The 25,604-nt window shown below is 41.0% G+C and overlaps 1 protein-coding gene across 2 annotated transcripts in view; it reads left to right on the top strand.

Moving 5' to 3' along the window:
* ptgfrnb (prostaglandin F2 receptor inhibitor b) overlaps nt 1-25,604 on the top strand; it is a 93,545-nt gene that overhangs the window by 54,220 nt on the left and 13,721 nt on the right. The window contains exons 12-15 of one of the 2 annotated variants that reach the window (XM_026157626.2): nt 14,982-15,168; nt 15,275-15,393; nt 15,520-15,570; nt 17,637-20,879. The exons of the other annotated variant lie outside the window; for it this stretch is intronic. Of the exons in view, the coding sequence (XP_026013411.2) occupies nt 14,982-15,168; nt 15,275-15,393; nt 15,520-15,570; nt 17,637-17,749 (470 nt within the window). The 3' untranslated portion in view covers nt 17,750-20,879. Of the gene's footprint in view, nt 1-14,981; nt 15,169-15,274; nt 15,394-15,519; nt 15,571-17,636; nt 20,880-25,604 lie in introns of those variants that run through there. 2 annotated transcript variants of the gene reach the window in all.

Consider the following 25,604-nt stretch of genomic DNA (forward strand, 5'->3'; position numbering starts at 1 on the left):
CCAAGCTAAAAAGCTGGCTTGTATAATTTACTAGAAGAAGACCCAGCCAAAACATTTTATAGAAAGTACGGACCGTAGGTCAATCAATTAATCAATATAGGTGGTATTTACTGTAGCCAGCAGCTGATTATTTGTGTATGTATTTATGTAGTTTGGCCGATACAGGTGTTGGTGCTTACTTCAACTTAATATACACTGTATGGGAAAAAGCATTGGGTCACACCTCTAAATCTTTGCATGCAGGTCCCAGTACCACAGATGTATAAAGTCAAGCATCTAGCCGTGCAGTCTGCCTTTCCAAACATTTGTGAAGCAATGCATTGTTCTAAACAGCTCACTGAATTCAAGCATGATGCTATAATAGGGCTTCACCATTGCATTTAGTTTGTGAGATTTGTGGAATATCTGGGAGGGAACAATCAGCTGTAAGTGGTATTATTGCAAAGTAGAAGAATTTAGGAGCCACAGCAACGGCCACAAGGTCGCTCCAAACCTCCTCCCTTTGCAAAAGTGTCTCCTGGCCAGAGAAAGACAGGATTGGAGTTTATATGATGTAGAAATGATTGTATGGACAAATCCGCATAGAAGTATCGCCCAGCTCTGCAGTTTGGAGACAAGAACCTCTGACAAACTGAGTACTGCACACCTGCAAATCACCAACCCACAGACAGACACATGATGGACAAATGACTGCCTGCTGATGAAGGGTTCCAAAGGTTTTGTCGACTGAGTGCCAATTTAGGGTGCCAGCGTATGAGTGAGCGCCGCACATGAGCAACACAGAAACGCATCTAGTGTTTCCAGCGTGTCTCTGTGTAGGACGGTGGTTTATGTTAGAATTGAGTTTTTTAGTTTTTGACAGTTTTTTAAATCATTAGTCGGGTGGCGTTTACATTTCTTGACACCAGCTATACTTGTCAGTGCTGCCGTGATGGGAACAAGAGATGAAATTAAGCACAAATATTCACTTAACCATGCTCTGCAGCGCTGTGCACTGGAAGCTCGTGCCACATTACTGCTGAGGAGGTGGTGGCAACCAAAATGGCGCTAAAAGGAGATGTGACGTTGGCCTTAATTTGGTTAGACTGCTCATGTGGCCTTTCTCATGAGATACAAAATACTGATTGATATAGTTTAAACAAATTAACCCAGTTCGTGTGTGTATAGTAGAACACGATAACTAACTAAAAAATGCGCACTGCAAGTTTGAAGTTTTATTTTAAAATCAGGTTGGGCGATAGATACACAACGATACTCGCTTTCGCTCCTCTCCTCATTTCCTCTTCAGTCTCTCCTCTCTTCTCTCCACTCTCACCAAATAACCCAGCTGTCTTCGCAGGGCCGACAGGCAGCCGTTAATTAGCCAATCTCACGCTCCGTTAGCCGGCCGGGGACACAGAACGAGGTAGAGAAAGAATAGACCCAGAGCTGGAGAGAGATGGGAAGAGATGGCGGGAGTGAATGGTTGAGGGTGGGGGGGTTGTGGTGGGGAGCTAAACAGATTGTTAAAGTGAGTGAGAGTGGAAGAGAGTGAATAGAGGAGGCAGTAAATGGAGGGAGAGTCGTTGGAGAACACCATGCAAAGTTTCCTAAAGAGAGAGATGAGGACGAGAGGAAGGCAGGGAATTAAAAGTGGCGAGAGAAAGAGTTCAGTAGAAAGAGGGATGAAGAGCGGATAGACGGGGAAGTGTAGGAAGTGGTGATCTGACAGAAAGACCAAATGATTCTCCATTTAATGTTTCTGGTGAACTAATAATTTTTACTACTAAAAACAAAAAACCCAAAGAAAACACAGCCAACACACAGAGTCCATTCAACAACTGTTAGTTGAGGTTAGTTGTAGTTTATATGTATAGTTATTAGACACCCTCAGTTTGAGGATGACAGATTTGCCCATTAAGTCCATCTTTGTGTGCGCTTGGACAAAGAGTCCAGCCCCACCCACCCACCCCACAATCAACAGGACACCAGGTTTAGCTTGTCAGCTCTACCTGTCCCGGTTTCAAACTGTACAGACGCACTACAGATGCCTGAGATTCATAGGTCTGTATTTTTTTTTTCCTCCTCTTTTTGAATTTTTATCCTCGGCCCAGTGGCCTGAGGCATTACTTGGGTTGTCCGGTACACGGTATATGAGAAACATTGTGAGGGGATTTGATTTTGCTATTCAAGGTCATGGTGAGCCAACGTAGAGCAGATTAGTTGAGTTTTAAGCTTATCGAGGCAAAATTTCACACATTTCTAATTATAAAAGCACAAAATCATAGCGGGATGGCATTTTATATCCGATGGACAAAGGTGTAAACTACAACTTTTTTTTTTTTTTTTTTTTTTTTAATTATTAACTCATATTTACTATATCCACATCATGATGATATGGAAGCCCGTTTCCGCCACAAAAAGAAAAAAAAAGGATCCATAACTCGAAATTTCGAGTTATTTTCTCGAAATGCTTTTGAGTGCACGTTCTGCGCCATATGCTTCTGGGTAACAAGAAAGTGACCTCATTCACGTAGTTTACTGATTGGCAGAGCTAACTCCAAATTTTGAGTTAATAAGTCGAAATTTCAAGAAAATAACTTGAAATTTCAAGTTATGGATACTTGTTTTTGTTTTTTTTTTAGTGGCGGAAACGGGCTTCCATATGATGATACCTTTATTTGACCTTTTTTTTAAAGCAAAAAACAGAATTACAGAGTCCTGAATCCTACAAGTTGTTTTTGACTCAGGTGTTAGTCAGTTCCTCATTTCCTGTTGTGCTCAGTCTGAGGTAGAGCAAGTCTAATTTCTTGTCTAATAAACCAAACCTCATCTGGAAAAAGTCAGATGACTCATGAATCATGTTTAAATTGCCTTGTAATAAAAATTTTAGTGCAGCTTGTTTCAACAATTAAAGTACATAAAACTTGAGAAAAATTCAGCAATCATTTGACTTTAAAAAAAAAAAAAACATTTCTGTGTCCCCTAGATGACTGCTAAAAGTCAGAACTACCTGTTTCAGGTTTTCAGCTCAAATGAAAGATGACTGACTGAAAACATCAAATGCGGTGCCGTTCTGCCTTTTTTTACTTTATTGAAAAAGTAGAGCAAATGGTTGCCAATCAAAAAGCGGGAAACCGAGCGCTAGAAGAGGAAAAGGGAAGGGACGGGTTTGACAGTCGAACACAAATTGAAAATGTTGCACAGAGTTGCACTGTGCCATAATTTTCACTCCATTACGTCCCACAGTTAAACCGGAGTAGGAACAGAGATGCAGCTTTGAAGAAATCCTTGGAAACAGCAGATCACAGTGTCATCAGACTGCTAAGGCAGCAGTTTTCAAGCAGAAGCGTCGCACATGCAAAGATAAAACATCGTGACCGCACGCAGGGGGATTCTTCTGTTTGGGCTTACACTGCGTGCCAGTCAACAAGAGAGTGTCAAAATGTTTCCGACTATAGAAGGCAGTGTTTCGTGGATGCCAATGTGTGATGTGATTGCATCATTAGTCAGGTTGATTGCTTGCAGAAATCTATGGGGCAGTCTTGTGAAACAGTTAACTCTTAAAAATTCTATTCGCTTTCTGGTAAAACACATGTCTGCAGAAAATATTTAGCAGCTCTGCTGAGACCAAAGATGCAGGTGGAAGTGAATATTCATTTCAGTGGTTTAATGAAACGTGCAATCTTACATGGAGATACAGTATTTAAGGTGCTAACAAAAGTGAAAGTCAATATTTCGTGTGACCACCTTTATTCTTCAGCACAGGCTGAACCCTCTTAGGCATCTTTCTCATTATTTCTTTAAGCAGTCTTCAGGAATAGTTCTCCAGGCTTCTTGAAGGACATCCAAAGCTCTTCTTTGGATGTTTCGGCCTTTTGTTCTGTTCTGTCGACATGATCCCACTATGCTTCAATAATGTGGAGGTCCAGCCTCTGGGGAGGCCAGTCCATGACTGATGGTGTTTCCACTGGTATCATTGTCATGCTGGAAAATGAAGCTGTTGTCAGTCTTGTTCTTTCCATATGCTACTGTATGGTGGATCAAATATGTTTTCTGCTTTCATAATTCCATCAGTTTTGACGTCTCCAACACCACTGGTTGAAATCTAGCCTAAACCATAACAGAGCCTCCACCGTGTAGACACTCACTCTTGTACCTTCACATTTATTTGCTTTGTGTAGGTAGACACTTTACTGGTTTATCCCTTCAGTGCCTTTTTAATGCTTGAATGATTGATAGGTCTGTACGAACTGGCTTAAGAAAAAAAGCATTTCTGTTAAACTGGTCAGGTGCAAGGACTGGACTGAAAATGAGGGGAAAATGCAGTCGGTGTCCAAAAAAATGTTAAAACATTCAGAAAGTCAGGAGAACTAGTGTTCAAGAGCAATTTTAAAAAAAAGACCATGCCTGGCTCCTTGAAGCAAATAAAAGGAAATGACGGATGGCTTTTGCATAGTGCTGTAAATTCATGGAAGTCTGGATAAATGTAGGTTTCCCAGCTTATCTATCTTTTGTAGTGTAAACATCTAAAAGCAATAACAGACCTAAAAATATATTTCCTATGAAGTCCATATCAGTGTGGTCATTCGTTTTAAGGCAGCTGTATGTCAGTGTGTCAGATAAGAAGTACAATTTGCCTTCATTTACTGGTGTTCTTATTAAACATGCAGCGAGTAACGAGGGAAACTTAGCCTCCCGGTGGCTTTGTTTCTGTGAAGCTAAATGGTGTTTTTATAGTGTTTAGTATTCCACTCTACCAGTGCTGTCCTGCTTTATGGAGCAGAGAGCGCACACACAGTTTCATTAGATGCACTGGTGGTAATCGTCAGTCTTTTGTGTTCGTGTGTGTGTGTGTTTCGGGCAGTTTACGCCTTGGACTCTTCTCAAGGGATTAACCCAGAGAAATCCAATCAGACTGTTTTCATTTCCACCGACAGCCATTTTAGTTTTATTAGCTCAGACAGGAGCCAGATATTCTATTAGAGATCCACTGTAGTTTAGTTTCTGCCATCCTATCACCAGAGAAGAAGACCCTTTTTTGCTTAATGAAGCTGCTGCAGCACCAAAACTCAGGCTGGGATTTGGATACCATTTTTATCACACACTTCCTGATACACCAGGATATCAGTGGCGTTGCTTCCACTCTATCAGATGTGATTTTCCCCATACCAGTCACTGCACACCAAAGCTGCCTAATGTGTAGCCATGTCAGCTTCACGTGACAACAAGAATGCATGAAATCAGATTATTAAGCAGCCTAAACATGCAAAGAGGGACCAGTAGTGGTGTTGGTCTAATCATTTATGTTATTAATCGATAGATTCCTTTTTAAACCTCGATCTGTCACCTCACAGGCCTGAGAGATTAAAGTGCATGGATTTATAGCTTAGACCCGAGCAAAGTTAACCCGCTTCAAATTTAATAAGTGAAATTCAGAGATGGCTTATTTTTACCCCCTTAAGGTTGTTGACACACTGCTTTAGGGAACAATATTCGTCAAAATAACTCAGTGCTACAATTAAATGATCACTTGAGTTTGATTTGTTTTCTTTCTTCTCATAGTTGACATGAGTTTCCATTTTTATGCACTGCACTCAAATGACGAGGGGGCTGGAGTCCAAGTCTCGCCACCGAGACCTCATTTAAACAGGCCAAGAAAACGATCAATGATCGCCATTGCATCCTCTGGTCGCTGTGGAAAAATGTGTACTCCCCAACCAGCTGACAGGTAGTAGCTGGAGGTTGCTAGCTGTCAGTCACAAAGTGGGTATTGCATTTAAAACCTACTTGTGAGTACTTTGGTTACTAGCAGGTTGCCACTGATTCCCATAGTTTGCATGGAAAATACCTACTTGCTTGCAAACACTTGCATCTACTCGCCTAGCAGTAATTTGCCTTAGCAATAAGCAACATGTTAGAAAAGACTCACATGTTTCCATCTGTGGTTCACATCTTCAATGCAAACTACGAACAACTGCAGCAGCCTGCTGCGATAATAGATCATGGTTTGGGTTCAAATATACCCTTTTACAGTCCATGGCTTTAACTCATGTTTTACTTGCGCTTATTCACCCGGTCACCCAGATGTCCATTTGTTTTGTTTTTTTTCCTTTTGAGGTAGGACAGTGTCCTCAAACCAGATGGCAATGGTATCAGACAGTTTGTTTCTAATCCCTTTGCAATTCTTAAGATGACGCAGAGACACCACAGAGCTTTGCTGCCAGCTTCACAGGAAGCCCAGTAAAGGGTTAAGAGTTCAGTACGCCTGAAATAAACCAGATCGTCTGACCACGTCTGAAAGCAGACTACCTGGCACAAGAAGCCGGCCGTCATAGGCTACGTCTCACTGTGTCTCAGTGCAACTGTACAAATGGAGATAGCGCCACACACTTCAGGCCCAGCTCGACTCAAAGGCTTTTTCCCTCCTTCTGTACATGAAACGTGATTGAAGTAGTTGTGTGAAGAAAGAAACACGAGGACATAAGGGAGATGCTGAAATTCTGTTTGACAATCCAGAAAGACTTTACTTTTTGCTTTTCGTTTTTTTTAAGCGTCTTTTGTGCAGCCCTTTTGAGATGATACATCGTGGGCCACTTACTGCTTTTTTCCTGCAGATGATCATTACCTAATTGCAAACAGTTTGACCAAATCTTTGTTTATTAAAAACACAAACTAGCTTATTTTACAGTCTGTTAGATCACCCTTAGAGCAGCTTTCTTTTTTTCTTCTTTTTTTTTGATGCCGTGCTTACATGCAGTGAAATTATGGAAATAGTTGTGTGCACGTGCTTATGTAGCAGCACATCCACACTTCTTCTTCTTTTTGTCCCCTGTTTCTTCTGCTGGCTCTGTTTGTAGTACACAGGAAGCTTAAAGGTAGTGTTTAAAGCTTGTCAAGTAACTGTTGAGAGAGTTCACGAGTTCATAAAAGAGGGGTAGGAAGGTCTGGACAGCGGTCTAGATTCAGAGGAGGAACAGCTGTGGGCAAGAGGCTGTGCGTCACCCTGCTAGTGGGGGATCAGTTACTCCTAGAGCCCCTCTCGTGAGGAGGGGGCGGGTGGAGGCCTCTCTCTGGTGATACCGCGTCCTCTCCAAAGGCACAGCTTGAGATGCGTTCACATTTCCGAGTGCCTTTTTCTGCCGTTTATTTATGGCTGTGTAATAAACAAAATAATCTTCTCAGTCACTAAGTATTTTAAATCCCCTCTCTTCCTACCTCCTTCCCTCCTTCCTTCCCCTCGTTCTCCGTCCGCTCCACCATCAAGAACAAAGAAATAAAGGAAGGAGGCTAACTGAGAAAGCGGAGGCTTTCTAATTATAGCTCCGTTCCTCGAGTAGCGGTGTCGTCGCTGAAACAAGCAACCGGAGTTCATGCATCAGAATTATGCAAAGCGCGTCTTTGATCACTCACGGCAATGTCAGACTGTAACCTGGTGCTATCACAGCGTCAGAGAAATGCCTATCTTCTGACTGTCAGCTAGCCACTTTTTAAATGATGTCATTATATAAGAGTGTAGCTGTAGTCATTATGCAGTGGATTAACGTCTTTTTAAAAATCTTTTCACATACCGAAATGTGCTATTTTTACTCTTTTTTTTTTTTTTCTTTTTTTTTCCTCGCAGGTATTCAGGAAAAGTGTGTTTGGCCAACAAATTAAAGTAACATTGAATGGAATCACTTTGTTGAACATATAACCAGGACATACCAGAGAAAGGTGGCACTCAAAGAATAGAAACCCATGGTCGCTGTCTCAGTCACTGTGCCCAAAGAGTCAAACCTGAGCTGTTTCCCTGGTCCGCAGGAACAGCAGAGCTGCACGACAGGCAGACATGATATCATAGTAAAGATGAAGCAAATGTACTAATCATCTTTAATGGGTGACTGAAGCTATATCGTGGACTATCATGGCATTTGTTTAGTGCTCTGTTGGGTTGACACAGACACGTCAAATGTATCAGCACTTTGAGTTGAGTTGGTAATTAACCCTTTAAAGCCGGTCAGAGCAGCACGCTCCATTTTGCGTAACTATTTTTAAATCCCGGTAGCACTGCAACCACGTAAGCTAGCACAATAATTTTTTTTGCATATGAAACCGGAGGAGTTGTACTTACATCTGATGCCATCAGCTTGTCCTCGGTCACAGTTTCCTTCCACATATAGCTTTGCAAAAACTGCATAAAAAGCACTTGCACCAACAAAAACATAATATTCCAGAAACACGTTTCTGGGATGCTTAGAAGTCATATTGCACTGGAAATAGTTTATTTTGATGCATATGCTGTTTTTGTGCAAATTTGCAGTATAATATTTATTTTCATTTTTCCTGCAGTATATAAAAATTGGTGTATTTCAAAAATAAAACTATGAAAACACTCAAAATAAATTTCCTGTGGTGGGAAACTATTTTGTGCAACTTTTTTGTATTTACAGTTTTGAGGGATAAGCCTCTTAAATTTCTCTAACTACAAATATATGTTAAAAAACAAAAACGATTTTCAATTTTTTTTGTAGTTTATTGCATTTTTTGCAATTTATGTAATTACTATGCACTTAATGCAGACATATTATTAAAATTTGGGCTATAATGGTTGTATTGATGTATAGCAACTTGAAATGCTCCCAAAAATGGCACTACAGCATGTAAAAATATAATATGAGCTCTGGCGGACTTGGTTCTATGGTAGGTCTTAAAGGGTTAACTTATATTATCGTGTTTGCACATGTCTAGTGCGAGTATGAACTTGCTGAGGCGGTGGGGTTGTTTTAAAGTCCCCAGGCTGTTTCTGAGCTTTTTAGATCATCCGGTCAAAGGATTGACGTGGTCACGCTATAGGGAGGCGTCTGTCATCCTGTCTGTCCATTGTTCACAAGAATAACTACTCTTCCTGGAGTGTTGGTCAGCTTTTATTGAAATGCAAGGATCACCTAATGGATTTTGATTATATTGTGGTCAAGGTCATATTTGTCATTCTCTGTGGATTTTAATTCTCATTAGTTTATGCAAAACAGCCAAACCAGTGACAGGGAAACTTCTCACCTTTTTTTCTGTGCTTCACACATTATAATAACCTGTGAACTGCGGTGGATCGTGGGCTGGATGAGCTACAGCGTCACCAGTGTTCTGGTTATCAGAGTTGTCTGGTGGCTCCATGCTTCGTAGTTTTTATGTGGTTGTGTTTAGATAGGAGTTTCCAGATACCATTACCAAGGTGGCTGCTTGGGGTGTGCAGTCTTTCTTTCTGGGATTTATCAATACAATGGCACGATTTACACAAACATTAGCAATCAAATGGTAACCCAACCAAATTCTACCACTTTTGAAAAGTTAAACTAAAAGTTGGTGTATCTGACATGCAGTAATAATGATACATTTAAAAAAACCAACCACACATTTCTAATAGGAGCACCTACCATTGTAGCAGGATATAATGAAATAAAAGGAACAGCAAAATAAATCTTTCTAATCTCTTTAAGCTGAAGTCTCTGTATGAAATATGCCTGTGCCTGAGATTATTATAGCTCATTTGATGACATCATAAAGATCCAAGACTAGAGAAAAGTGCTCGAAACTAGTCATTTAGAGGTGTCTGATGAGTCCGCCGCCTCTAACACTATTTATACAGTAAATAGCATGATGGGTCCTCTGTTCTATAAATTATGAGTGACCACTTTTTTTTTCTCTAAACAACTAGAAAACTTAATTTGAACTTTTCTTTCACTCCTCCTTTTCCTTCATTTAAACCAGTTCTGAGCGCAGGGCGTGATTCTTCAGGTCACTTTGAGTCCACCGCCCAGGAGACCATCATTCATATCATACTCATCATTCATCTTGCACAGGAACTCTTTCCATGTTTTTCTTTGACTGAAGCGTGTGCTGGTGGGATCCCTGACCTAATATGGGGATCAGGTTTGGAGGAGCAGGCCTCGGTGTATTTCACCGCGCCTGTGCTCCAGAGTCTCAGAGGAGTATTGGCTTACTTTTAGGCAAGCCTCGAGGTACATTAGGTTTGAGAGGGGAAAACAGCTTGAAACACTTAATGTGATGGTGGTGATTGTTCGTAAATACTTACAACCCTTCTGTTAGTGGTGAAAGTTTTATCGGGGCAAAACGGGTACGACCATCCTGAAGTGTCCTGGAATAAACTTGAAGAAATGTGATCTTGTCTTTAAAGTTTGATTAGCTGTAACTCTTTGTCATTAACTTTTTTTACTAGGAGAGGCAGAAGTGAGGAAGGACTTGATTATTTTCTTGATTAATCATTTATCCTGTTAAACACCAGCACAATTTTTTTTTCTTTTCTCCATCCTAGATCACAAACACACGGACCAGCAGCCAGTTCTCACAGTCAAGCAGACCAGATTGTCACATTATAATTTTAGCCTTAATTTTGGCATTTTTTTTATCTGCGCTGTAGCAGCTTTGAGGAGACGTAGCTTTCTTGAGGATGTTACAGGGTAACTCGGCCCTGTCTCCATGTCAGAACTTTGAAGTCTTCGGTCGATTCTGGTCAGTGAGTCTGGAGGGTGTGTGTGTGTGTGTGTCTGATGTGTGTGAGGTCAGTCGACCCGCGGTGTCACCTCCTGTTTCCTCCTCTTTGGTTGGATGGAGCGCTCGGCTACTTGTCTTTGTGCAAAAATATCAGTGCCCTCCCTCTAGGCTGTCTCAGTGCATCTTCATCATCACCTTCATCATCGCTGCCATCAATTGAGTCAGATTTAACAGTGTGAAGGGAAGCTTTATGACTTTATGTGAGCGTCGCATTAACTCTTTAAAAATGACCAAATCTTAACTGATTTCTTTACCTTGATATCAAAGATTCTTCTGATAATTGAAAGTTGAAAAGAAATGATTTGCACATTATTGTACATTGTTTACATAAAACAACTGCATATTACACAATAACGATAATTTAACCAGTACAAATGTGGCTAACTCCACTGAAATCAGGCTCTGCACACGACAAAAGCGGCTCCTCTCCTCTAAATGAGAAGCAGTAGAGTTGATTTGCCAAAATTACATCCTAGTGTCCAGTGTGTCCACTTCTCCACTAACAGGAAGTGATTGATTTAGACTTTGGAGAGAGGACGGCCGGGGAGGAAGCGCGCTGCGACTTCTAATCTTGTGCTCTTGGAAAAGCAGCACCTCAGAATAAAAGTGCAGTTTGCTGAAGTTCTGCTGTTGTTATTTCAGCATTAAATTTAAATTCTCATGAATAAAATCTGCATGTTTAGTGTGGTTGCGTTACCATTCAAGAAGGTTTAAAGTAGAATTTGTAAGTTCATAAAAGCAGAATAAATCCAGAGAATATGGAGGCAGAAAAATGATGATACTCATCAAGCTGTACAGCGGTGCGTAAAAACACGCGCTTACAAATGGTAATTTTTATTGGGTTTATGTTGATAAATCAATATAGTTTTGACAAATAAAAGCAGCTTACACTTAAAAATATTTCTAAATTGGACCATCGGACGATCGGATACAATCATGCTAATTTTTTTTTTTAAATTTTTTTTTTTTTTTTTTTTTTTTTTTTTTTTTTTTTTTTTTTTTTTTTTTTTTTTTTTTTTTTTTTTTTTTTTTTTTTTTTTTTTTTTTTTTTTTTTTTTTTTTTTTTTTTTTTTTTTTTTTTTTTTTTTTTTTTTTTTTTTTTTTTTTTTTTCTTTACTTTTTGTTTCACTCCAGCCCCACCACCACTCCACCACCACCACCACCACCACACACACACACCACCACCACCACCAGACTCCATTCTGTCTTCTTTTCTGTTCTGATTCTGTGAGCTGATTCTGCACTTTTTCAGCCATTCTGTTGTAGATTTGTTGCTGGACTTGGGATCATTTACCTGCTGCACGATCAGTTTAAGCCAAGCTTTAGTTGTCAGACAGGTGGCCTCACATTTGATTGTAGACTACTTTGATATATAGAGGAAATCATGGTCGACACAATGACTGCAGGGCGTGCAGGCCCTGTGGCTGCAGAACAAGCTCAAACCATCGCGCCTCCACCACCGTGCCCGGCAGTTGGTATGAGGTGTTTGTGAATTATGTCCAAGCATCTCCACTTTTCTATCTAAAGAATGGTTTCCGTAGGTTGCTACGCTTTGTTACATTTTAGCAAACACATACTTTTTCAGCTTTCTTCTAATTGTATCGTCAACAACTTTGCCATTTAACATACTGAGAGTCTGAGATGTTTCCCTGTGCATTGCCCTGTCTGACCTTGATGGGAGTTTGCAGGACATCCGCTCCTGGGATGATGGTTATTAGTAAGAATCCAGGTTTTAGTCTCTTCCGCACAGACCACTCTTCAGAACATGGTCAGAAATGTTTTAATGAAAATATAAACGGCAGCATTTGCCTCAAAAACTTTACATCAGTCTGACTACGTGTGGGATAAGGTGACATTTTGCCGTCAGTGGAGCTAAAACTTCAAAAGAAAAAGGTACACGCTTTAGGGCTCGTCTTTGAATGCTGCTTTAACCTCCTAAGACCCGAACTCTTCCACGGCATGCATTTTTAATTTCTCTTTGATATTTAGGCACATTGGGGCCCGATAAATGTAAAAACAAAGAATTACCAGATTTTTTTTTTTAACCTTATTTTTGTTTTTATGAAAAATCAGAGCCACATATGAGGATATCCGTTTAAAATTTTGATAGAACAGTAGCAGTATAATGTCCTCGTAAGTGGATATCAGACCAAATTGAGTATTTTGGTCTAAATAACCCAAAATAGGAGGTTAATTTCAAAAAGTGGTTTATGGTGTGATATTGGAAGGGGTGATGAGATTTCCTGCTAAATCGAGATTATTTTTGAAATGTTCTGGTCTTGCTGTACTGTACATACTGTACTTTTTGGGGGGCCCTCTGGTCATCTTCTGGTGTGGCGTTCAGTCACACAAAACCTTGACTATCTACAGCAAAACTTAATGAAATTTCAGCCTAGTGTCACACACAGGAGGGCAAACAGTTTTCAGGTGATGACCAATATTGAGACCTGGGGGTGCTAAACTTGATACCAAGGTCGGTGTTATTACTATCGCCGCTGCTGCTCACGCTACTACTGATTTTTAATGATGTAGCACTTGAATATTAAAGCCATTAGGGAAGAGAGGGAGAGAGAAATTGAGATGTGATTCATTTCTCTGCTCTGGCTGAGTTCACTCCTCTTCTCAGTTTTTTTCCTTCTCTTCATTATATTCGCTGCATCCATTCTCCCCACCTCTTTCTTCCTCCCCATGTCTGTTTCTTTCACTCTTTTTTCATAATTGTTTTTCATCATCATTTATCTTATTCTTTCTTTTTTCTTTTTTTACCCTGCAAATGTTCCTTTTATTTTTTTCATCTGTATCCTCTATTTGTCTCCTAAATGACAGAGGATGACTAAGACTCCATGGGGTTTTTATTGTGCTTCAGTGTGTGTGTGTGTGTGTGTGTGTGTGTGTGTGTGTGTGTGTGTGGGAGGTAGAGTGCTAATAGTCTCGCTCGCTCTCTCTCTCTCTGACAGACTAATGACTAGTTTGTGCTTCTGTCTCTCACGCTCGCTCTCTCTCCCCTTCTCTCCCCCTCTCCCTCTCTCTCTCGCTCTCTCTGAAATAATTAGCTCGCTCGCCCCCTTTTCCAAAGATTGCATCTATTATCACGAATTCTATCAAACTCTCGTCCCCGTTTTTATTTCTTTTGTCATCGCTGTCGCCCTTTTATGATGCGTGTCCGTCTCCCTGTCTTTTTATCTTAATGTGGGAAAAGGAACGCCGGCGTTTATAATGTGGTGATAATGGATTTATTCTGCTTTCTAGATTTCCTCCTCTCTTCTGTTTGTTATCGTAGTGAAATTAGGGCTGTGCTGGACCTCAGAAAACACTCAGTTTCTACAATGAAGTCGGTACAGTAGCGCTTCTCTGTAAGTGTTAGGCTGGTTAAGGTCGATGTTAGCCAGTGTTAGTGACTTAAAGGCTTAAAGAAATACTTAAAACTGAGCTGGGGTGTCGTGATCAGCGGCAGTAACACACACTTCAGCTGCCGTGCCTTCTCTGACTCTTCTGTCAAATAAAGCGACTTTGTTCTCCTAAACAGCTCGTTGGTTTGCGCTTGATCTCTTACTGGCTTCAAATATGTCACATCGCTGCAGTAACGCTATCTTTTAATGGCACTTCTAATGTTCTTTATTAACTGACACATACAGTATTTTGCCTTTGAGCTTTCTTTTGTAGTTTGTAAGGTTCAGGTTGAAGGTATTTGAGAGACGATGGGATTGGTTGGTATAAGCATGTTAACACGACGTGCAGATATTGTTAAATAAACGCTCAGTTTTGTATTGAATGGAAGTACTCACTGAAACATTACCACCAAAGAAAACCTGTATAATACTGATCTGTGTTCAGGTTGTACAAAGTGTGTCCATAGTGGGTTTAGCCTTGTTTGGCAGTCCAGCTGTGTCCCATCTAAACAGACCAAACGAGTTACACAAATTTCAGCATAGGTTTAAAAAAATGGTTTTAAAGGTGTTCAGAGGTTCAACACTTAGCTAATAGTGCAGTTACTGAATGTCAGAAACTACACTGCACTGCACATTCCTAATATATGTATGAATGATTAGTTAATATCTAATTTGTATATTTTCTTCTGTCTGTATTTTGAATATATTTACACACAGGCGGGGGGGTTGAATCTAATGCACAGAACTTTTGGATCTAATATGCCAGAAAATGAAGATCTTTGAACCTGGTTTTATCCTTAAGTTCGTATTTTGTATCTTCAACTATTTAAAATCCCAAAAGGTTGATTCTGTTCATCTGGACGCGGCTTTTTCTGAAAACGCTGCGTCCAGATGAACAGAATCAACCTTTTGGGATTTACTTGGATGATTGAGAATGCATCAAGACTATTTAGATACTAAAAAACGTATATATTGATGTCTATTAGTTAAAATCATCACCACTCTAAACATCTTAAAAGTCCATCACAGCTTCACTTAAATTTGTTTCTGTGTGTCTCTCAGACGACCTGGCGTACGAGGTGAAATGGTTTTTCACCCGGCTGCGCGGCGGACCCGCGTCGGTCCAGGTGGCCAGCGTTGACCGCTTTGGCGTTGTGAGAAAAATCAACCGTAATTCATCCAGCGACGTTACAATAGAGCGCAAAGACACACACACCTACCTGCTCAACATATTTGGCACTCAGGACAGGTGAGGTGCAAACGAATGATTTGTCTGTTTAATCCCTTTTTGGCTGAGAGACTTGCACAGCACCATGACCGTCATCACAACAGCCTGTGTCCTCTGTGGTTTCCAGTGACAGTGGGGAGTATTTCTGCTCCGTCACTCCCTGGTACCTGTCGGCCTCAACGGGAGCCTGGACAGAAGCTCAAGAGCTGACATCATCCAAAGTCTTCCTCGCTGTCAAATTTGCAGGTGTGGTGCAAAAGACACGCAGTTACGTTATAACATGAACACATTGAAACATAAAAGTCTATGATATATGTGCGTTATTTTGTTATACGTAACACCAATTCTCTTGTTTCCTCTCTCCTTCTGCAGTTTGGGACTCCCTAAAGTTACCTCTCTTATATGGTGCATCAGCCTCACTGGGTAATATAGTCATTATATGTTTGTTGTACTTCAGAGACTTTGCTTTAGGCAATCTTTAATTGTCTATATCCTTTTCTTTCATCTAGATGACATATTTTTAGGGATTTAAGATTTAATTATGGATTCATTTTTCCACAGTAATGCCTGATTATCTCCAAGTCCTCTAAGTGAACTTGTACTTTTTACCGCTCGGCCGCAAAAGGCTGATGGGGTATTGTTGTCAGGTCACAGGCAACGCGGACACCCAAGTTTTTGCGATTCGATAATGAGGCGACGTAGGATATTCAAATTGATACCATAGATGCATCTCTTAAAAGGCTCGGACGAGTTTGAGTCCCAGTGACCTTGACCTCAAGATGATCTCAAGACCTGGGAGGTCACTAAATCTTCTAGAAAGCTGAGGGGTAGCACTGGAAACTTTTTTTTTTTTTAATTTGTGACTCAAGCAGAGAAGCTTTGATTCACAGTAGAAAATAATCCTTATGTATTTTATACCGAGCCCTGGTGCAGCGCCTCAATCTATCCTCTCTAAAGCAAGGTGTTTTAGTGACATTTGGCCTTCTTTTAAGATAACCTTCTTCTGATTGGCTACCCTTTGCAAACAGAAGGCCACTCTCTATGATATCATTGAGAGCCAAAAGTAGAAAAAAATGTTTAGACCAGTCTAAAGCCTGGCCTTTTAGCCCATGGGAATTACTTCTACACTTTGCTTGTGTTGAGTATGAGTAACCACTGTTGTGACTGTATGTTTATGCCAGAAAACGAGGAAAAACGCAGAAATCACCAACTCCTGAGTGCAATTCGGTATTTCTTCGACTTTGACAGCTGACTAGCTGTGCACCTAAACAGTACATCACAGCTTTCTGGTTTCCTTGTTCTCCTGTACTGTTCTATAAAGCGTCCTCTTGTGTTATGTGTATAGGATTGTGTGTAGACATTTATGAAAGTGTGTTGTGTTGCTGTTGCAGTGCTGAATGACAAGCTGTTGTTGTCTGATTCTGAAAGAGGGCTAACTAAAATGTTGACTTAGCATGAAGAAAATGTTAAATGTAGCCAAGCGCAGCAGAAAAATGTCTCTGGAAAGTGAGAAAAGCTCGGCTCACTGATGCTTGCTGTCAGCGAGGGCGTCCTTGCTAAAAGTGCTGGCCGACAGACTCTTTTGTGTTTTCTTTTGTGCTGCACTGCACTTCGCTTGCTGACGGTGTTCGTCTCTATTTAGGACACATTTCTGATAGCTGGCGTTGTCCGTGCACTGCGGACAAGAGTTTAATCAAAATAGTCAGTAGAGTACAATTTAATTTGCCTTAATTAGCACTGATGGGGATTTTGGAAAGCAAGGATGGGCTTTTGTGTTTGCTCTTCACATAAAAATCTGTGTTTTTATTAGTGATTGTTGCAGCAATGCTAGCAGCAGCTTTGCCACAGAAGTGATTATAGTCCTGACGTAGCCGTAGTCTTCTCGGTGCCACATGAGCTGGAGAGGGAATCCCTGCATGTCAACTTTTAGGCGCTTGAACCAGTGCCTTAAACAGACAAGAGAAGATTGGAGTAATGAGACCTTAATCAGAGTTAAAGCTATCTGTCATGTGCTCTCTACCTCCGGAAGTCGGTCCCTTTTCCCAGCACTGGCCAAGAAATTCTTTTGTCAGATTTGTACAGGGCTGTGGTTTAGTGGTTAACGCATTCAGCTTGCATGCAAAAGGTCCCTGTTCAATGGCCAAACTCAATCCTGGATAAAATGGGAAGTCTGTGTCTGGAAGGACTTACAAAGGGTATAAAATGTGTAGCAAATCAGTCAGTACCTTGTGAAATAAAGGAGCAACCAAAAGTACCTTATTCTTCTGTAAATTTGAAGTGTGTGAAGACTAATATTAGCCACTGAACAGGGCCAAAACATTAAAGACACTGTTTTTAGAAGGTTGCTAAAGTTATTCGCTTTTATTGTATTACTAGTTAAAATGGTACTCATGAATAAATGCATCGATAGAAATGGTAGCATTAAGAATCGTTGGATTGGAATGGTTTTATTGGTGTCGGTAACATGGTGCCTGTTCTGGTTTTTCCAGGTGTCGGCCTCTTCTCTCTGGTCCTGGGTCTGGTTTGCGCCCAGTGCTGCTGCCGCAACACCGCACACCTTCCACGCTCACGCAACAAACTCATGGACCTGGAGATGGACTGACAAACACTTTCCCCCGCGCCCTCACACTGCAGCGCTCACAGGAAGCACCACACGCATAACAGACACACGCCCATAGACGATTTCTGGGACACCCAGTTGTTCCCGGGCGACGGGCGTTGGGATTAAAACGCATTTTCGCAGTGCTTTAAAAGGTGCTCAGGACTGTTGTTTTTTTCAACTCTGCAGTGTAGGAGCAGGGGACTTTCACGCTCACCAATGGGAAAAAATAGCCTTTCAGACTTCTGTTTCTATGAAGAAATCTTGTGGCACTTCTAGAGAATTTTATGCAGATAAATTTGTGCCCTGCCGACACCACCGCCGTACAAGAAGCTCTGAGGGATCCAGAGCTTAATATCCGAGGAACAGGAGACTTCTGAGACATCACTGCCACTTGGGAATAAGGGATCAGTAAACAGATCTGCTGCCTCTATAACCACTAGGGATAACAAATGAAGTGCTCAGGCCTGACTAAATGCTTTTTTAGGTTTTCTTTTTTTTACTTATCCTGATGCCAAGGCAACCAGTAAGCAACGTACCAGTGAATCCCACTATAATCTCTTTTTGGGGAAGCACGTAAAATTCATGGGTTCTTTGGGGTTGGCGAGACTGGAGTGCCATTACTTAATATGAATCTGCACAAGGTTAAAAGACATAATATATCCCTACTTAAGTCACATGGGAAACATCTGCTGAAGGTGTTCTGGCATTGCGCTACCACCCCAAAGTATTCCCACCTTAACACCTGGACTATATTTACCTTTATTCTCAACTCTAGTTTTTTGAAAATTCAGAGATTTAAAAGAAATGAGACATTTTTAAGCTTTACACAGAGATATGCAGTGTGTTTGTGTGTGAGATATACTGTACATGGTGCCAATATTTTGAACTAATGGAGGCGTGCTTGGTTCGTATTGCCACATCAACACTTGAACTGCTGCTCAGAGCGGCAACAGCAAGCACTCTTCTTTTATAAATATTCAAAAATGTATCCAGCTGTTATTTTTGCCCGGGTCTTGTGTGTGTTTCGTACACTGTGTGAGTGCTGTGCTACAGTATGTGAGACAAAGAGTTGCATGTACTGTTTTGTAATAACAGTATGATGTCATTCATGAGCAACACAAGGCGTTTGTTTGGGTTTTTTTTGGTTTTTTTCTCCCCCACGGTTACATTTTGATCACATCAAAGCTTCCTACATCTAGATTTGAAAAGCTAGCTGTCACCTCGCTATGGCAGACTCAAGTTTGTTCGTACTGTGAACAAAATGACAAAAATAGTTTGGGTGACGTAAGGAACTTGGTTTCTTCCGTGGTTTGAAGTTTTCAATAAAGTGATGCATGTTTCTTAGCTTTGGGTATAAAAGGAATAGTCGAATAACTTGGGAAATGTGCTTAGCTTGGTTAGCTTAGCATAAAGGCTAAAGGAGGGGAAATGCTAGCCTAGCTTGTTCAGAAGTGAAGCGGTTTGCTCTGAAAGAACTTACTCTTCCCTCTATATTTAACATTTCCAACCATTTTGCATAACCAACATAAATGAGACTCTGATATTGTTGCTAAGCATTTTATGTCACTTTTGGTTTAGCTAAGATAGCAGTTCTCCTCACAAACAATATAAAATATGGACGTAGCTACTATGTCATCCACTGGTTTCTGGAATCCCATTTTGAAGCCTTGAGATGAGCATTTCTACTGTTGCTGTGTTCATTGCAAAAAAAAAAAAGAAGAAATAGTTGAGACAAAGAAGGGTGGGGCCAACTATGAACCTGTACCGTTATTGGCTAACAACTTGGGAGTGGCAACTTATTAGCTAAGAGACGTGTGGTTCATTCCACAGATAATGTTCCATGAAACACAGCATGACCAGAAGTTACAAAATATAATTTTTAAATTTTAATTAATCAATTTTGCAGCTACATCTATCGCCATCTGGTGGCCTTCAGATAGAATGCCGGTTTAAGGCACTTTTTCCAAACAGACAGCTAACAGCTACATCCATGTTTTATGCTGTTTGTGGTTCCTTTACACACCATGAAGAAGCTACAGTGTAGCTAAAAAACAGACCAGTAAACTTCCAGTTGTTCAAGACGTGTCAACAACCAACGCGTGCATTATTTTCCCTTTGATATGTTTAGGTTCTGATTTTTCAACAGTCCTGCTGTTTTCCTTGCACCTGCTTGATAAAACTCTAAAATGTATTTCTATAAACAACAACAAAAAGAAACCTGCAATAATCTGCAATAATCAGCCAACTGGCAAAGTTAGCTGTGTCCAACTCGCATCAGCTGACATCTGTTTAGTCTCTGTGGAGTTTTTATCGCAAGTGAATGAACTTGCAATGATGGGTGTGTCGTGCCGACTGCTGTGGGAACACACACATACTTGAAGCAACCACACACACAGAAAATGAGGAAGTTTGTGTCCAAACTCAGCAGGATCCAAGTGGGCCTGTTGGGTTTTTAGCATGATGTGCCAGCCGGTTTTCTCCTGAACTGGCTGGGGTTGAATCAGGCTTTGTTTGATGTGTTTTAAAGAGAGTTTTAAGCAACTTTACGAGCAATATGAGGCTGTAGTCGGGTCACAGCTCCCAGAAAGCTAAACTTCTATTATTCACTCTTAATCAGAACTAAAACACTGTTAACTCAGGCAGCCAGTGCGGAGCCATTATCCAGTCACAATAAACAGATGCCCATCACCGTGTTTCTGAGTTAATGTTTTCATATCACATTTTTTCTTTTAACTGAAACCGAAACCAGTGGTCTGCATCATTTCCACATGCATCTTCCCGGAATTAGAAAAACACTGGTGAGTGTTTTGGCTTGGCTTAAGGAGGCTGGTTATTTCAGAAACTTCCAGTGTGGTTCCTTAAATCCCCTCCATGATTATACTGGTGCAGTATTCAGAACAATTTCTTCCACTATCATTAACATACACACACCTACACATTCACAGGTAAACAATATCACTCTGTGCCAGTGAACAAGACCTAAACAAGAAAAGTAGCATCAGTACACATCCCTGATCATGTGATTACATCACTGCAAGACCTCCCCAGTGTCTTTTTATTTTGTCATTTTATTGCAATTAGTATGATGACTCATGATGATGTTTTTTAATAAACAGATTTGTAAGATGTATTCATTCTGACAGTTGTTTCTGTATCGTCTCATTTTATTGTGTGGGGCTTCATGAGGATGATTTCGGTATTGGTCAGTTCCATCTGTCACCTAGGTTACCCTTGTCTTCACTCCAGCTCTTTATGAGCACAGACATGACTATCATGACTATTTTAAGGTTTAACCCCAACTAAAGTTGTTTACGAAGGGGGGGAACTATCCATTGGAGCCAAAACGGTTTTTAATGCTGGAAAAATGGCATTTTAACCTGGGAGTCTGGACGATCAGCTATTTGTTGGAAGCAGTCTTAAGTGGCCATTAAACCTACGATTTTGGCACATCGGCATTGGATACATTTTCTGTCACTGGCTAGACAAAAAAAGAAAAAGTCTGGGTCACTGCCAATCAGATGCAGTGTTGGGTGTATACTGGCAAAATGTGGTTGTTTCTGTGTGTCTGAAACTCAGACAAAAGCAGAGCATGAGCGGCTCACCTGTAAACGACACTAGTGACTCACAGTCTGTCAAATGGAAAATCGACCATGTTGTCAGTTACAGTCCCCCGTTTCCCACCATTCAATTAAATATTCATCTAAGAAGTGAGTTTGCCATTACAAGCTATTAATTCATAAATATGGTACTGTGCAAAAGGTTTGTGCCCTTCTTCTTATGGTATATGGATATAGATTATGTTTATGATACATACTTGTATGTTTTGCCAAGGAAATGGGAGGAATTTGTTGAAATATGTAAACATACATGGAAATACAGTATGTAAGGCACAAACGGAGTCGGTCAATATTTGGTGTGACCACCTTTATTCTTCTGCACAGTCTGAACTCTCGCCGGCAGCTTTATTTAAGTAGTCTTCAGGAATAGTTCTCCTGGCTTCTTGAGGGACATTCAAAGCTCTTTGGATGTTTGTGCCTTTTGTGGTGTTCTCCTTCAACATGATCCCACACTGCTCCAATAATGTCGAGGTCCAGGCTCTGTGGAGGCCAATCCATGACTGATGGTGTTCCAATGTGTGTTTTTCTATCCAAGTTTGCGTTCACTGCATTGGCAGCGCTTCTGAAAATGGTCAGATAGAGGGACCGCATTGAAAATGAGTGAAAAATCAGCCAGTTTCCAAGAAAACCTTCAGAAAGCCTCAGAAACTGTTGCTCAAGATCATTTTTCAATAATAACAAAGTCTGGCTGCTTGACCAGAGACTTTAGTACAGTACTGGATGAGTAACCCAACTGAGAACCACCTTCTTGATCAGCGAGTGCCTCTTCCTAAAGCTGCTCACATTTCAGTGTTTGTATCGTCTGTTGCTGCATGCTGGAGTTGATTTATTGTGTATGAATAAGCCAACACTTCCTGCAGTTGTCCCTGGCTGGCCCACATTTACCCTCTTTCTTTTAAATGGCTGCTGAATTTTTTCCAGATGATCTGATGTGGTCGTGATCAGCGTTCCCGCTACGAGCTTTGTGACAAATGTGGGCCAATTTAGTTTTCTTTTCCGTCTGTGGGCAAGCCATCAATCAGATTTTTCTGTGCTCCCAAAAACATGGTTTTAAAAAAAAAAACAACCAAAAAGGCAACTATAAAAACTTCTAGCAGAATAAATGTTTTATAATTCAACATTAGACCACGGCTATATCTCTCCCTCTTCCCTCCATGTTGTTCTTTGTGTGTCTCCAATCGGCTTGTTATATGGGATTCATCTGTTTGTACTTTTTCCTCTATTTGTCACCCATCTCTCTCTGCTGCTACTGTTTTAACCACTTCTCCATCCCTTTCTCTTAATTTCTCCTCATCACACCGATCCCTCTTTCACTCCCCCTCTTCATTAGAAATGCAGATGAGCTGGAACCTCAGCCGCTCTCTGGGGCTTTTACACCTCTTTAACGCCAATCTCTCGTTCCATCTCTCTCCCTCTTTCACCACCACCCTTTCTCTCATCTCCATCTCGTGTGGAGAGGGCAGAGAAGAAAGACATATTGAGTGGCTCTGGAGCTGTCTGTGGTTTTGCTAACATGCTCTTGTTCTCTCTCAGGGTCCATTTGACCCATTTTCCAGTTCCTGTATGTTTGCATCTATGTCGCCTATGGATCATTGATAATGTGGCCTTGTCACAACTTAAAGCATTCTGTTCCCAGTTTGATCAGTGGTGTATATGTGTGGGTGTGTGTCTGTAAAAAAATAAAAGCTTCCCTTGGTATAGTTTTTTTTATTTTTTATTATTTAGCTCTTGTTCACTGCTGTAAACTCCTGCCGTTTTGGAGATGGCACATTTCATGGCGTGAGCCCTGGCACCGACTCGAACGTGTCACAGCTTAAGGGTTGCTCCACATAACAAAGAATTCAGACAGAAAACTGTAGCAGCGCGTGGAGCAAAGTAAGCAGCCTGTTATCCCCAGAGTCTACCAGAGGCGACGTTTTCTTGTCTTCATTGTAATCAGCGCTGATGTCTCCAGCAGCTCCAAACAGCCCCAGCTCCATCACACCAGTCTGCTGTCTGTTAATGTCCCGTTTCCCTTCTCTACACCCCCACCCCTCTGAACCTCCGCCCAAAACAATACTTTGGTTGCAGTTTATAAAACTGATTTTAATTCTGTTTTGTTTTTGCTCCAGAACATGGGGTTTCCTGCTGTGTTAAAGCTCAAATTAGCCTTGCTTTTGGGAACCTTTGGAGATCAGTCAGGTTGCAGATTTGAAACCATGTCTGCTGAAACTTTCTTGCTATATGTACTACAGACTTGGAAAAGATTTATAGGAGTTAGAAAGACACACTAGATCCTTTGGCTTGGCACATGAATATCTCCAAAGGTTCAGACATTCTGTACAATCATTTGCAAATCATTTCAACCCTAAATTATACAGATTTGATGCAGATGTAGAAAGTTATCCATAATGTCCTTATTGTTTTGGGACCAGGGGAGTACACATCAATCCAGTTTCAAGGTTCTCACTCAAAAATATCGGCATAGGGCGTGAAATCCCATCATCTGCTATGCTGTTTAATAACAACCAGAAAATTGTTTATCATGTCCCAGTGAAGCAAAGCTTTGAGCTCATTGATATAAAGTATTACTAACACATATAGTCCTTGTCCACCAGTACCTAATGTGGTTAGGCTGGTTTGACTCCGTTTTTAGGGTTTTTTTTACTAGGTGGTAGTGTCTGTTAGAAGTACTTTTTTAGTACCTAGTACCTACTCAGTTGGAGTTCCAAGCGATCCGAGGCTATCCAAAATCGTGACGTCAGCAGACTGCATGTCACCAGTTGGCTCATGAGAGTGTCTCCTTCTCGAAAATCAAAACCAGCATGTTTAAAAACCAACAACGAGGCAAAAAAACACCGTGGTCGCTGAGTGTGACAAAAAGCCAGACATCGGGCAGCAGGTACACCATCGTCTCGACGTCGACCTTTGTTGTGACTTTCTTGTCGCATTCAAATCCCTCGTTGCTACAATGACCCCAAGCATATTAGCTGATTAGGCAAAACGACCAAAACCACGCTGAGTAGGTACTTGTGGAAGAGGGGGAATACTGAGCTATTGCCAAAAATGAGTTTGATGGGGTTACAGTTACCTTTAAAGGTACAGTGTGTAAAATGTCGCCACTAGATGTCAGTAGATTGCTGATCGCAGTTCATTGAATTCTAACATCACATCCCAACCCCCCACATTTCTAATGGATAATCCTAGCTATGGTGGCCGCTGTAGGACAAACAACTTTTCCAGCCGTTCATCTGTAGTGAGTGTAGGCTGTCAGTCTGCTATTTACCTCTACTCTGGGTCTTTATGTCTATCTACTCTGGAGGAGGCTGTAAAACTGGCTGACTGATGTTAGCTATACTGCGGTGAGTTGTTGAGGATATGCTGAATATATAATATAATCAATATAATCAGAATACAATGGAGCTGGTTATCAGAAGCATAGTCTGATTTTTAGGATACTCAAGCCAGACATTAGCTGGTATAACGTTAGCTTCTAACAAGCTGTTGTTGTTTAGCTGGCTTGTTGTCAGCTGTCTGGAGACGGTCGTGTTGGATGTCTACTGTGGTGACAACAACAAACTGTGACAATATTAGGAATAAATAAGCATATTTATTTATTATTTATTAGGTTATTAACTATTTGGACACTATCCTAGATTAAAATCATTACTTTCATATGTTTCTGTTACTCAGACTGTAAAACAACAAAGATACAACAGAACCTAGTTCATGATATCGCAAAGAACGGGAAAAGATTTCAACAGCGACTGCGTGGGTCTGCTGTGCTAAGGATTTCAGATCCTAACATTTCCTGGAAATTCTTGTCAACTTCTGCCTTTTTGTGCAATTGTTGGGGTGTTTTTCAAAATAGGAAACCTGAAGGAGTTCAAACCATCCAGTGAATTTTTCTTTTCTTCTTCTTTTTGCTCCATCAGATTGATTTATCAGCCACGACCCCTCATGCGCTCATGCTACTTCCCAGAACACAAGTCCGCTCAGACAATAAAGCTCAGCAGCTGTTTTCCCTACAGGAACACGGGTGTGTCTACAGTTCATTAACACTATGTGATGAATTAAACCCAAATTCAAACTCCCTCCATAACTGAGCTCTTGCTGATAAGCCTGTGAAAGCTGATTGCAGGCTGGAGGAGCAGATCTGCTAGTCTGCCCGGGGTGAGATCTCGCTGACTGTGTCGACGTTACAGCACTGCAACATACGGAGGCGAAACAGATGCTCTGCCTCGTCTCACCAACTTGCG

Source organism: Astatotilapia calliptera, chromosome 23 (genome assembly GCF_964374335.1).
Source record: "Astatotilapia calliptera chromosome 23, fAstCal68.1, whole genome shotgun sequence".
Lineage (NCBI taxonomy): Eukaryota > Metazoa > Chordata > Actinopteri > Cichliformes > Cichlidae > Astatotilapia > Astatotilapia calliptera.